This window comes from Cavia porcellus, unplaced genomic scaffold, assembly GCF_034190915.1.
Source record: "Cavia porcellus strain 051 isolate PalLab524CR breed Dunkin Hartley unplaced genomic scaffold, mCavPor4.1 scaffold_8, whole genome shotgun sequence".
NCBI lineage: Eukaryota > Metazoa > Chordata > Mammalia > Rodentia > Caviidae > Cavia > Cavia porcellus.
In genome coordinates, this window is record NW_026947491.1 from 55,372,293 (window position 1) to 55,387,603 (window position 15,311).

Sequence of the window (15,311 nt, forward strand, 5' to 3'; positions counted from 1 at the left end):
ATTGAAACCTCAAAGATACATAATGTAGTATGTTTTTAAGTTATTTAGCTCTTGATGATTTGTTCATTGATGTATTAGTGAGTATCAATACTGGCTGAAGGTAGTAGAATTCATTCATTTTTTTAAATTGCATTTAGAGAAAACAAAATTTACTTGTCTTTATTTATAGAGGAAAAACAAAAAGCAAAAAGCAAACTACAACAACAAAAGCAAAAAAAAAAAAAAACAAAAGAAACAATAGCAATATAGGATTTCAAAGAAAGATGTTAGGAAATTAGCAACAGTTGTTATAATGCATATTGTTATCCTCAAAATAGTAGCTCAGGTTATCAGATATAGGCATGCAAAATTGATCAAACAATATGACTTCCTTTTGAGCATGTCCCATTCACTACATCTGTTGTAACTTTTGGATATTGTTTACTCTTTGAGTTACTTACACTAGTGAGACAATATGGTGTTTACCCATGCAAGACTGATTTATTTCATTATGAGTATGGCTTCTAGTCCCATCCATTTACCTATAAAAATATTGTTTATCCTTCATAGCTGAGTAGTACTCCATTGTATAATTTTTATCCATTCCTCAGTTGATGGCATTTGGGTTGTTTCCAAGATTTAGCTATTACAAATTGTGCAGCTGTAAATGTGGGTGCACATATATCACTGTAGTATGACATTTTCAGTTCTTTTGGGGATATACCCAGAATGGGACTAACTGAGTCAAAAGGGACCTTCAATCCCAGTATTTGAGGAGCCTCCACACTGATTTCCACAGTGTAATACCAGTCTGTACTCCCACCAACAATGGAGAAGCGTTCCTTTTTCCCACAGCCTCTCTAGCATTTGTTACTGGTTGATTTCTTGATGTTAGTCGTTCTTTCTGGAGTGACTTGTCTTCTTTTTTAAACAGTGACTTGGATATGTCAGAATTCCTAATTAATCCAAATGCAGGTCCTTGCCAATATAATTTGATTGCTGTTTCCAACCACTATGGAGGAATGGGAGGAGGACACTGTAAGTTGACAGTTTACCTTTTTAACTCAAATCATAGTATTTGAATAGCTGTAGACTTTTTTCCCCTTAAAATAGTTATTATTTCTAAGATGCCAAAGGCATCTTGCATATAATAGCTACCCAGTACTGATCAATGAGTAAATCAACATTAGAACCTGTTTCTGTTTTTGTTTTTGTCTCTGTCTTTGTTTTTCCCATCAGGTATAAAAGATTGAGTTAATCATATTCCTTGGTTGAAGGCACAGGAAAAAGCATCATTGATCCATTTGGGATACATGTCCTTCCCATTGATTCTTTCCCATTGTAGTATGTGTGGTGTATATGCTTTCTAAATGCACGTGTGTTCACTTACATAATTGGTATGATGCTGTATAATCTCAGTGGATCTTTTTTCTCTTAACAGTTAGGTGTGTAGTTAATTTGTATCTGTTTAGATTGTTGCTCCTTACTAGTCATGGTTTACCTCTACCTTATTTTTCTCTGCATTCATTTCATGATGGACATCCAGATTGCCTTTCATTTTCTACCACTATTTTTGTATGGACCAATATGTGAGAGTTTCTTTGAGCTGTGTACCTGAAAGTGAGATTGTCAGGTTTAAAGAGTCTTTAAGTGCTGCCAGATTGCTCTCTAGGTTGACTGTAAGAGTCTGTACTCTCCATTTGACAGATTCTTTATAGAACTGTGTTTACATTCCTAGAATATATCTTGTTTTTTGTAGTTTTTATTTCATTAACTAATATTGTTACATTTCATTCAAAGTGAAATAATCTTTTAATTGTTTATGCTATTGTTATTTCACTTGGGAATCAAGATTACAGCTGTAAAACAAATTGGGATGCTTTGCTTTTTTCTTCTTCTTTCTTTCTTCTTCTTATTCTTCTTGAAATAGCAAGTAAAATCTAGGGTTTTCTAGGATTTAACTATTCATGAAAGCCTACTGGAATTCGCCAAACTATCTGGACATTACTACCATAAATGCTTCTATTTATGTTATGTTTATTAGTCTGTTCAGTTTCTTTTTTGTGTTATATGTATTTTGACATTTTCCATTTTTCAAAAATGTATTCATTCCATTCAGGTTTTCCAGTTTATTTGAGAACACTAATCTTAAGCCTTTTTCATTCTTTTTTGTCAGTCTTCTAGGAAGCTTATCTTAATCTTTTCAAAGAAGTAGCTTTTTATTTTATTATTATTGTAGTTATTCCCTCGGTTCATTTTTCTCCTTCATTACATATTAATACTAACTTTTAAAGTAATTGTATCTCCCTATGAATATCATCCAGTCAGGTAATTTAATAGAAAGTATATTGCCCTTTGATTTCATTCATATCAAGGATAACCACCTCAATTTCTTAATTTCTGAAACAAAAGAAGAATAATTTTTATTTTGAAATGAGGAAAAGTATATATAAATATATGTATATTTACAAGTGTGTTAAAAACAGATTCTAGTGTTTAAAAATATTACAAAAAAATACAAATTATCAGCTGGACATAATGACACACACTTGTAATCTCAATCACTCAGAAGCCAGCAAGAAAATCACAAGTTTGACAGCAACCTCACAATTGAGCAAGACTTTGTCTCGAAGTAAAATGGACTGGTGGAGGGCTTAAGTCCCGTGTTCAATTATATATATATATATCAGAAAAGAAAATATTATAGAAAATTTGTCTAATAATTAAAATTATAAATTTGGGGTCAGACATAGATATATATTTAAATCCTAACTGTGCTGTGTAACAGTTATACTGCCTTGAACAAATTAATCTTTTTTTGAAGCTTTAATTTTCCATTTGTGATGTGAGAATAAGAATAATGATAAGACCTTCTTTATAAGATAATACATATAAAGTGCATAGCACCATGCCTGATACACCATAAACACTTAATAAATGTTAACTACTATTTGTTATTAGTGGTATTAATCTGTGTATTTAAAAAATAATAGATCTGTTTTCCCTGGGCTGAAAAAAGTTATAAACTTCAGCCTTAATGAAAATGTCTCAGGTATCTAGATATTAGGAAATTATTCTAAAAGCCCTTAGTCAAATGCATAATAATTAGGCCTCATGTATATGATCGTCATAGAATTTTAATAATTATTTCTTATGTATGCAAATATAGTTTTGAGGATTTTCCCCAAAAATCATACATCATTTTAGTCACAGAAGTAAATTACATTTTTTCCTTAGATACTGCTTTTGCAAAAAATAAAGATGATGGAAAATGGTACTATTTTGATGACAGTAGTGTGTCCACTGCATCTGAAGACCAAATTGTGGTAAGTATACCTTGCATCCCTTAAAATCCTGTTTAAAGGCATGATTATAAATTAATAAAAGGAGAAGTGATATAGTTGCTGTAGCTTAGTAGTACAGAGTACGTTTACATGCATTAGACCTTGGGTTTGATCCCCCAGATCACACAGACACATGTACACACACATAGTAAATTAATAAAAGAGACCCATGGAACATATAATCTATTGTATCTAAGATATATTTTCTTTGATTTTAAAAAATACAAAATTGTCCTTTAAATGGAAATTTATCTTTAAAATTTTCTCACTAAGAAGCACAAATTGCAATATAAAAATGTTTTGGTAATTTTCTTTGTGAGTTGGGTTTCTAATGCAAGTTAATTTTCTCCTTGAAAGTAAGCTTAGCTCACACTTTTTTAGATACAGTTTTAAAGCCAGAATGCTAAAAATAGGGTGGGAACTTTTAATGCCTTACCATACATATGATTTTTAATTCTTATGGCAGGCAAAGAAACTTAAAATAGCATAATTAAATAATACAAATTCTTAAGATTAACTTGCATTCATATTTTTTGATTAATAGAAAAGCAATCTTTTTATAAATCAATTCATTTATCATTTACATTTGTTGTGCTTCACATCAGAGAACATTTTTTAAATGGCAGATGACTATAGTGTGTAATAAAAAGAGCTAAAAATTGATAAAGATTTGTTTTTGTATAAATTTTGCATCTCTATAACTTTTACCTGTTGGTTACAGTACCACAAAGAATGATGTTTCCTGTGCTTTCATGTACAAAAGTATACATTTCCTTCACAGAGATAGCTTTTTAGTTTCTTGTGCTTTAAAGTCTTCAGTTTATAAAAGCAGATTAATTTCTGAGCTAATTGTTGTCATAGCTTTTATCTCATTTCATAAATAGATCTGAAATAATTATGAATTATTTTTCTCCTTCCCTTCTGTATTGTGTGTATAGTTATGCATATACATGATTTGTTATGCAAACATAATAGAATATACTTACACAAACCTCAATAATATAGCCTACTACTACACATCTATGCTACATAATAATTCTTATTTTATGGGACAACTGCCATATATGCTGTCATTATGTGGTGCGTGACTGTATGCATACATACATACATATTCTGCTGTTTATCTCCTTATAACAAGCTACTTGAACCGTACAGTTTTAAAAGATATATATGTCTGTTAACATTTCTTGTTTGAATTTTTTCTTTTGTCTTTTACTTTGCTATTGGATTCCTGTCTTTAGTCTTCCTATCAAAACATCCTAAATTATCTAAAATCGTCCCTTCGTGTTAGTTGCCCCAACCTGCCTTCAAATAATTTCTTATTAATATAAAATATGTGAAGTAAAGTTACCATGAATTTTAAGAGTGATGATAATTTAGTCAACAATAACTTAATTACTTTTAAATAAGTTTTGTGGGCATATGTTTATAAACTTTGACTCTGTTTAAAATGAACTGTGTATAGAATTCATTCTAAGCAGAGTTAAAAGATGGCTCTGATTTTTAGAAGCATACTATCTAAAGACAGATAAACTAGTAGTAGTAATATGATAAATTCCATTAAATAGCTTCCTTTGGCCACATAGAAAGGAGCCTGCTGTCTCGACTGAAATTTCAGATTTAAGGAAAGAAGTCCAGGGTAGCCAGAGTCCTTATAGTAAAATTGCCATTTGGCATGAATCTGCTAGTACAAATACCACTAAATTAAACAACAGGGACAAATGTGTTCTAAGCAAAGAGAATACTACCCCATAGAGGCAAGGAGCATGACAGAGTGTGACATTTTAGGGGAACAGCAAATAAATTTGTTATGACTGAAAAGAGAACCTCTTACTGTTGGGGAGAGAATTAGGCTAGAGATAAATTTAGTGTTTAGATAAAAAAATTGAAATCCTAGTTTCAGTATTTTTGTAAAAACTCTGAGAAACATTAGATGATTGTTACTGTATAGTAACATCAGATTTGTATGTTGACATCTGTCTGGGCACACTAAGGAGGATAGATTTGAAGAGACGAATAAAGAAAGTTATCACAGAAATTTAAGCAATTAAATTAGTGATAGTAATAGACAAAAGGGAAATAAACTTGAGATACTTACTAGATACAATTAATGTAACAATATAAATAAAGATTTAGAAAGATGCAGAGGAAAAGAAGTTGAAGATAATTCTTATTTCACTATTCACCAAGATTGCGAATATAGGAAGAAAATGTGCTGTTGAAGTTTGAGATACCTGAATGACAGTGATGTTGTAGACATTTCCATCAGGTAGTAGTACTGGCATAATTTAGGAGTGAGATCTGATGTAAATTGTAAGTTGGAGTTGTCAGCCTTAAGCAGCAGTTGAAGCCATAGGTATGAATGAGTCACCTAGTAAGGGCACACGAACTGCCAAAGATAGGTAAGCTGAGGACAGAACAGTCGTATCTGTAAAGGTCAGGATTTAGTGAGCCCACAGAGAAGTATGAGAACCTGAAGAGAGAAGAGCAGACCTGAGAAGTGGTGTTACAGAGGCCAGAAACTATTTGATGAAAAGTACTAAGACAGAAAAATTGACCAAAAGAACTTTAAAAGGCACACTTTGGGGTTTTTTTTAAATGAGGTTACTGATTCTAGTGAAAGCCATTTCATTAGAGCACTTAGAACAGAAGTTAGACTACATTGAATTGAGTAGTGTGCATAAGAAGCAGTAATTGATTTAGATTATTAGCCTGGCTCTGAGAAAGAGAGAGATGTGACAGCTAGACTGGGAATTAGACTGGTGGAGGACTTGTGTTGGGGAATTATATTTTTTTAATTGTCAGAGACAGAAGCCTAGTGGAGAAGGATTTACTAAATATACACAGTGATTAAAGATAGGCAGCACTGCTCCCCCAAAAAAGATATACAGTGATGTTTGATAGAAAATATTCTTCATACAGCAGGAAAAGTTAGGACAAACACAGGATAAAACTAGTGTTAAGTAGATGTTCACCTTTCCCTCAGACAAAAGAGAGAAAAGCATTAAATTTTATTTCATGTTATACTAACTAGGTTAAACTAGGTTTATGGCATTTATTTCGCTCAAATAACATAGAGCATAAGACACTTTAATTCCAGCAACTATTCTTTTTTATATATAAAGATTTCCTTATAATCAATTTTAACAACATCTGTTTGACTGTGTGGTTTTTCTGTTTAATTTGTGCCTTGTCATGAAACTGGTTGCCAGCTAAACATTAATATATTTAGTGTGATCTTTAACAAACATGAAAGTTTTAACAGTCTTTATTTGTTTTGACAGTCCAAGGCAGCATATGTACTCTTCTACCAGAGACAAGACACTTTCAGTGGAACTGGCTTTTTTCCTCTTGACCGAGAAACTAAAGGTGCTTCAGCTGCCACAGGCATCCCATTAGAAAGTGATGAAGATAGCAATGATAATGACAATGATATAGAAAATGAAAACTGTATGCACACTAATTAACGAAAGTCCTACAAGCCATAAAAGAGAGACTTTTCTTGGTGGTGGTGTCCATGAAAAATGAAGTTACCCACCACATTCAAACAGAAGTCTGAGATGGGGAGTTTCAGATAACCGAATGTAAATCCTTTATCAGATTTTAACTTGTGCAGTACTTGAAGTGAAACACAATGAAAACTTTAACAGAAATTGTCTCTTAATACATTTACAGTCTTGTATTTACAAGCTAAATATATATAGGAAATCACAAATAAATCCCTTTTAAGTTTGCTGCTGTTTTGATGAATTATGTTTTCTTTAATTTTTTGGATGTGAGTTAATTGATGACAGATGTTAAATTTGTGGTTGTTGGTCATTTATTTTGGTCTAATAATACTGCAAGAAAACTATTACCAAACTTTTTGGATAATCTAGTTCATGTACATTAGGCAGCCATATAATATTACCTGCAGTGTCAGTGTGGCATAGATACTGCAGTAGTATTTGTGGAAAACCAAATTTTCAAATCTGGTAACCAATATGGGCCAGTTAAAACCCAAATCATGATACATGACATAATCTTAAGAAAGTAATTTCCTTTTGTAGTATCATTAAAAATCTAGACTATTACATTCATCTTACTACCACTAAGGAAACAGGTTCTAGGTTTCACACTAGTCATTTTTCAGTTATGTATAAGTATTTTTTAATAGAAGAGGGATCTATTCTTTAAACATTCAGTTTTGTTTTGCTTTAAAATGCTTATCTTTAGTCTGGTGTTGGTCCACAATTAAAATTTTTGCTCTCCGTTTTTCTCTACCCAACTTTTGTGGTCAGTTGACAATGTTTAGCTCTCCTAATTATTGTAATATAGGAACAGACTCAATATTATTCTGTACCATAGTAATAATTGCATCAAACTTAGATGAGAGATTTTTTTCATTATTAGCCTTTAAATCATTAATCAACAATTGGCTATAAAGGTAGGTCTGTTAACTTTCTTTGTGTGTTCCTGATGGAATTCACCATAGCCTTACAGCTTTTCTCAGAAGGTAACTTGTTAAAAGAGAAATGGCGTTTGCATGTTCCAGAGTCAGAACCTGTACAGTATATAAAGCATACACACCTTGAATTTGATTTTAGTTCACCACATTCAAAGATCCAGGATGCCAAATACATGTGTGAACATTTGAAACATTTTCATTTGCTGCTTTTTTCCCCTTTGATCTAGTTGAAAGAATGTATTGTGGATTGGCATACAATACTGCCTTTACTAGAAAATTTAAATGCTGGGACACAATTCACATGTTGACTACCTGAGAAATTGCTTTGTGTCCCACTGTTAACTAAAGCAAAAAGTATAATGTTCTTCACTTGAACTAATCAAATACAATAGATTATAAATTGTGTATTGTAAATAAAAGTTCACTCTGTGAGTGCACATTTTGGTAAATTATTTATTTATGTTAGCATTTAAAAGTAAAAAGAAAAAAATGCATTTGACCAGGATAAATGAGGTATGTTGATCGTGGCTTTGCTTTATACCTTGATATTAAAGCTGGATTTTCATCCTGGTATTTTAAAAGCTGCTTTGGGTTTTTGGTTTTTTTTTGTTTTTTCTTTTTGTTTTTTTGTTGTTGTTTTGGGGTTTTTTGTTTTGTTTTGTTTTTTGATCTTTTCTTTTTTCTTTTTTTTTTTTTTAATGTAAGCTAACCTCCTGCATGACAGAGGTTAAAATTTTGATGCACTTGGGTTCACTTGAGTTTACATTTGAAATGTGCATGTTTATTTATACAGATTTCAATAAAGCTATTCAAGGCCTTATTTAGTCTTTTATTTCTTACTCTGAATCTTTTGAAAAGAATCCCTATTTTGTGGGCAGATGACTGTAATACTATGCTGTTTAATTATTGTATAGTTAATACTAACAAGGAAAACATGTCAGAGCAAAGTGAATCCAACTATTAAGGATATGTTTTAAAGCTGACTTTTTAAACTTAAACATTCATTCATGTAATATTTATTCTTCTGCCGGATACTTTCTAGAGCTTGTAAATATAGCAATGGGGGCTGGGGATTTAGCTCAGCAGCATAAGCGCCTGCCTTGCAAGCAGGCAGTCGTGAGTTCGATCCCCGGTACCGATAAAAAGGAAAAAAAACAAACAAACAAACAAACAAAAAAAAATATATATATATATATATATATATATAGCAATGAATCTGTCAAACTCAAGTATCTTTTTAGCTCCAAAAATTTTAAAAATAGTTCAAAAGGGTAATACACTAGTTATAGATAACATAGGTAATACAGGCAGTATGAATATAATATTTACTAGTTTGTTTCTTGATTTGTAAAACAATGATAATAATAATAGCTAACAACCACTGGGCCTTTACCTTGGACCAGGCACTGTATTAAAGTGTTTATGTGCATTACTTCTTTTAATACCACAATAGCTATGTGATAGGAACAGTCATTTTCACACTTCATATGGAGGAATCAAGATACAGTTCACTGAAGCAGTATCCCCAAGTTTACATTTTTACCATGTTGTAGAGCCAGTTCTTAGATATATACTAAATGTGTTAGAGTGTCTGCCTCATAAGATGTTAAAGCTCAAATGAAATCATGAGTTTTATGCAAAAGAGTTTTGTGAACAAATGTATATAATATACTTAATACTGATTACTTCAGTCTAATTGATGCCATAGGTTTCAGGAGTTTTTTTTTTTCTTTGAAATTTAGTTTTAATCTCTATGTAAAAGCTGAAGTCTGGTGCTTAAATACTTTGTTTTCTCCTATTAGTATTCCTTTATTTAGCTCTACTTGCCTGACAGCTGTATATAAAACTACACAAAACATTGCCATGGGCACAAAGAAAGTTACCAAGTACCAAAATACAGTGTAAGGACAGTACTTTTTCATGAATTAATGTCATCAAGGTTAGGATACTTTACAAGAAATTAGCCAAGAGACTAGAAGAGAAAATAACAGCCAAAGGTATAAGGAGAGGAGTTTTCTGCCTGACAGAAGGAATATTATCACTGATACTATTTAACAACAGTGGTAATAAATAAAAGGTTAATTTTTTGTCAGTTGTACTTTTTTAAAGTTATTTAACAGACAGTGCATTTCACTGCTGCTTGTTTCCAATTTTCCTACTTAGTATACTTCAGATTTCCAGTGCTGGTGTGGTATAGATGATACACATCCTCATCATTTTGGTTTTAAAGGAAACAAAATCCTTGAGGATCCTTGTGGATATAATGAGAAGGAACCAGACATAATCTAACATCTAGGAGCAATATGGGAAATTTCCAAAGTCAAGAATAATGGAAATCTTTGTCATGTTTTTTACTTTACAATGAAATAAAATTTTTAATATTTGAATAATTCTGAGAAATTTAAAGACCTTTCGTTGAAATACATTGATACTCTTGAACAATTCTTTTTAGTGTCATTTGCCCAAAGGATGGAAAGAGAAAAGGTAAGTATATTTGTGTACTTATGACTTTTGGCTTTTATATGCAGTTGTAAATGTATGTTACATATTGTTTCATTATCAGATTTTTCTAATCAGAAATAATGGGCAATGATTTTTATATGCATCCCAACTCAGTGTATATGTATTTTAAGTGTTTAATTTATATTTGCTATATATCAAGAGAATTTCGACATATCTCAAATAATAAAATTCTCTCTCAAAATGAGCCAAACTATATTAACTATAATTATATAGTTAATACAGTTGACTATATAGTTAATATAGTTAACTATATTAAAATATTTACAAGTTACATAGAATATGTTTCAAAGTATCAGAACTAGAAAGATAAAATCCTCATTTTCAGTAATAAGGGAGTAAAGCATTTTTAAATGGACACTAAAACAATTCAAAAATCAGTTTTGGGCTGCTGGGTGTGTGGTGCACACCTATAACCCTAGCACTCCAGAGACTGAGGCAGGAGGATTGCGACAAGTTTGAGTCATCCTGGGCTACAAATTGAGTTCAAGGCCAGCCTGAACTGCATAGCGAAACCCTGTTTCATAAAGACACAAAAAAATTTTTAGTAAATGCATGTATTGGAAATGTTTGCCCTCCATTCCGCTACTGTGGTCTGATTGTTCTTCAGTTCTGCCATGGGAGCCTGAAACTTGTCAGGGTAGTAAAAGAAAAAGAGTACTGGTTTATTAAAAGAATCCAGGAAACGAATATCATTCAAGGAAAAGTAAGAACTGTCATAGTTTGGACTAGAGTCTCAAAAAACAGTGTCAGTCACATCGGTTTGGGTATCTTTTTTTCCCCCCTTCTAGAAATGTATAGTAAATGTAATGATACAAAGCTACTAAAAATACAGCCATTGCTTTAACAGTTGTTCTTTTAAATAGAAATGCTGTAAATACAAGACTATCTGCTTTAAATGCCCAAAGTTAAGTATTTTTAATTGTTTGGGCATTTAACTATATTCTGCTGTAGAAAACTGCTTAAATTTAGTACTCATTTTGCTAATCTTTCTCCTCATATCAGGAACTTATTCTATATAAGAAAAAATTTCATTTACTGGGACTTTCATTAAAGTTTGTTGCTAGCTCTAGTTAATTCCAAATACATAAAACAATAAATATAGAAACAATCTTCCTATAATGTGTATTCTTAAATTCTTCTCAGTAAAGAAAATTGTTAACATTTCTCAAACTGCCGTTTTAAACCTTAAAGATCACATGTTTTATCATCCTTGGTTAAAATCTTTCAGAATTGCTAAGCTTTGTAATATATCAAATACAAATCTCATTAAAATGGTTTACAGCATTTTCTAAAAGGAATATTCTAGGTTAACAGGCATTCTAACATGTTACTTTTCTGTTCACTGATTATTAGGGATGTTAATTTAGACTCATTAAAGTATTATACTTTTTAGCCTTGTGTGTGTACCTCCTTGCTTCTAGCATTGAGTTATTCCTTAGGTAGTGAAAGCATTTAAATTTTTCCTAGTGAGTATCATCTACTATATCTAGCAGACAATTTTTTTAAGTCTCTGAAGAATTCACCCAAATTAAACCATTTATACCCATTTAAGTAGTTTCCCCAAAAGCCCAAGACCTCTTGGTCATCATTCAATCCCAAAATTTCCTAATAAAATCACAAAGGATTATCCTCTTTTTTCTGACTTTTATGGTAGATCATCAGGGATCTGAGCATTTACTTAGGATGTAGTAAATATAAATTATTTTAGAATTGTTCTCATTAGAAAAGTGAGGAAATTATATAATTTTAAAATTCCTTTAGACCTCCTTAAATACTGAATAATTACAGTGAAGCTATTAATCAATTTATAAAAATTCATACTTTTGAACCACATATCTGTTACAGATTAAAATAATAGCCATCGTTGATCATGGGTATTTAGTATCTTCATTATGATATAAAAAGACTTATTGTAGATGTTGCTGAACTCCTTTAACCAAATTGCCAGTGGCTGTAAAGAATGGAGGGGTGAAGTGTGAAAAAATCTAGCTTGCCCTCTCTGAAAAACCCTTTAAGAACAGCAACTTTTTGATTTCATCTTCAAAACTTTTCTCCAGGTAATTGTAGTGCCTGAGCAAAGGCTTGTGGTTTCTAGGTCTTTTTGTACTGCACACATGCAAACATTTGTTTACATCATGCATCCCATCTGCCAGTTCACCAGAGGCCAGCATTCCGCCAGCCACCAGAAAGTCCAAAGTATATTTCTGCATATCACCAAGTTTTGCTCTAGAGACTTAGTTACTGCTTCTGAATCACTATCAGTTTTAGTTAATACAGTCTTAAAACAGGTAAGTAGGGGGTCAAACCTCACTTTTTAATTATTCTGGTTTTAAAATGCTGGCCAAACAAAAGTGTTGACTTTTACTGCTTTTGGTTATTCACCAAGCAAAGCAAAAAGAATCAGGTACCCAGTGTGTGGCAGTATCTCCTTTGCCTGGACTAGTTTTCACAGCCATAAAATGGTACCAGTTTCCTATGAGGACTGAATTCAGGAGGCATATGCTGTAGAAGCATAATCAGTTACAAACCCTAAAATATTACCTCACTGCTCATAAAAGATGTTTTTTGAAGCTACTTAGCACAATTTTATCGGGTCCTGACTTAGATCCCCGATCTCTCAAGCGAGTGTATGGTGAAGGTTTAAATGAGACAAGTGATACGATTTTAGGGCTCCACCAGGGTCAAAACCTGTTAGCTGAGTTCGAATCTCTGAGAACTAAGACAAAGACTTCTCTGAACTGGCCCACTTTTATTAGGTTCAAAACAAAGGGCAGGGAAACTGAGGAAAGTGCAGGAAATGAACAGGACCTTGGGAGTCACTTCAAAGAATTATCCAAGTAGTAAACTATGCCAATTTAGGAAAAGTCTTATCTCCAGGATGACATTTATGGTAGGAGTGTGACTGCAAGAGTGAGAATCCTTCGGCTGCAGTCTGTATTTACTTAATTAGTGTTGGAGCCAAGGTCCTCAGCTGTGGCCTTATCTTGCCCTTTGAGGTATCTCTGGCCTCACAGGCCACTACAGGCCTCAGCCAGGACCAGTAATTCATAGAGGTTCACTTACCCGTCACCAGGCAAGGGGCCGAGGCCTAGGACAGACTCATAGATAAACATAGAAAGCCAATTAGTTAATTTTAAATCCTGCTCAGAGCCACTTCGTAGTGGTCTCCAACATCATTTGTGTTTAGAACCTTTTCAGACATGGATCCCACCCCACCTCCACTGGTGTCAGTGATAAACTCATTTGAATTAAATGTAATAACTAAATGCAAGAGATTATGTTTTGTATAGTATGAATACTGTCTTAGCTGAGTCAGTCTGCCGTAACAAAATACCATAGGCTGAATGCCTTAAGTAACACTCATTTTCTCTCCATTTTGATGCTGGAAATCCAAGGTTAGGGTTCCAACATAATTGGTTTCTGCTGAGGGGCCTCTTTCCTGCCTGTAGGTGGCCTTGCTGAGTCCTCATTTGATGAAGAGAATAGCAGATTGGGGTGTCCCCTTTTAGAAGGGCATCTAATCTTTTCCTCATAACCTCATTAAACTAGTTTTCTCAGGACCCATTTTTATCGTTGGGGTTGGTCTGTATGAATTGGGAACTGACCAGTTTAGTCCATGAATTTATATTTGGTAGCATTTGTGAGTAGCAGTTAATCTAGTAGCAGTTAACAGATTACATGTTAACCTAGTGTTTGAGAAAAAAGGCTTGGCCGTCTCTACTTCTTACCTTCAGTGTTCTTCAGTGTGACAACCTTGGAATATCATGCTTGTGCCACCTGCTTTATGTCTTACCTCACAAATTCCTATGTGCTTTCCTCAAGGCTCACCCCAAAATATACTTGTTTGGTGTTTATCACTGGGCACCTTGGGCTATGTATTATGTGTGTCTGCCCCACAACACTGAACCACACAGTAGAAACTAGTGGTATAGGACAACTATGTTTTCCTAAATGTGATTATGTATGAAGAAATATTCTCAGTGTGTGAATTCTCATAGTGTTTGTTGTGATTTTGCTTTGATCCTGACATTACTGAGTACATACTTTTAAAGTTTTAAAAGGAATTTTGCTTGAGTTTGATCCCCAGTACCAAAATAATATTAATAATTTTGCCTTATGAATGTGTCTTCAATATAAATAAAGGAGCTTTGGGCATAGCTCAGTGGTAGAGCATTTGCTTACATGCTCAAGACTCTGGGTTTGATTCTTGAGCCTAGCAAGTGTGTGTGTGTGTGTGTGTGTGTGTGTGTGTGTGTGTGTGCACGCGCACGTGTGTTCCCATTATAATAACATTCTAAGTTCACTATATTTGGGGTGTTTGAATGAAGGCAATTTATGTTGCATTTGTGTTTTGTTATATTTTGTTCTTACAGTGAAAACAATATTGCTATTATCCCTTGCTCCAACTGGGGAATGTCCTGAATTCCCAGTTGTCCAGAGGACTTTCATACCTGCAATTTCTGTCATTTTTCCATAGCAGAGAGTAGCATTTGACTATATAAGGACAAGCATACCCTTTACAGTTACGGATTCTCACCCTCAACATTCATCTGCTTAGAACACTTATCCAAAGATCAGGGATTTATTGGTTTCAGTTCTTTTTTTACCTTAAGGATCTAGATTAAACTTTAAAAGGCATGTAGACAAGGGAAGAATTTTTTAATTAAAAGTCTTTTCTAACTTGCAAATTAAGAAATCCTAGTTCTCCTGCCTGTTAAATTCAGTTACAGCAGTTAACCACCCTATTAGCAGAGTGAAGTATTCATCCATTTCCAGGTGACTACAGATGAGAATTGATTATTTAAAGTTAGTTTTTCGAAAGTAGTCCTATTCGCTTTGGCAGTTTTTAATTTGGGGTTGGGCTTATGACCCATTATAAGCCAGAGAATCCAGAAAATAAGTCTGCTGGCATACTTGATGGTTTTTTTTTTAATGCTTCATAATGAAAATTCAGAAGAAATGAGCCGCCTACAGAGTTCTTTCACACATGATTCCTGGAATTCAAAGTGGCATCTTGG

The 15,311-nt window shown here is 33.0% G+C and overlaps 1 protein-coding gene across 4 annotated transcripts in view; it reads left to right on the forward strand.

Annotated features, from left to right (window-relative positions):
- Usp15 (ubiquitin specific peptidase 15) overlaps positions 1-8,590 on the forward strand; it is a 138,996-nt gene extending 130,406 nt beyond the window's left edge. For all 4 annotated transcript variants that reach the window (XM_023567590.2, XM_023567591.2, XM_023567592.2 and 1 more), the window contains 3 exons: positions 914-1,017; positions 3,217-3,305; positions 6,608-8,590. In XM_023567590.2, coding sequence (XP_023423358.2) covers positions 914-1,017; positions 3,217-3,305; positions 6,608-6,790 — 376 coding nt within the window. In that variant the 3' untranslated portion in view covers positions 6,791-8,590. The remainder of the gene's footprint in view (positions 1-913; positions 1,018-3,216; positions 3,306-6,607) is intronic.
- The last annotated feature ends 6,721 nt before the right edge of the window (positions 8,591-15,311 follow it).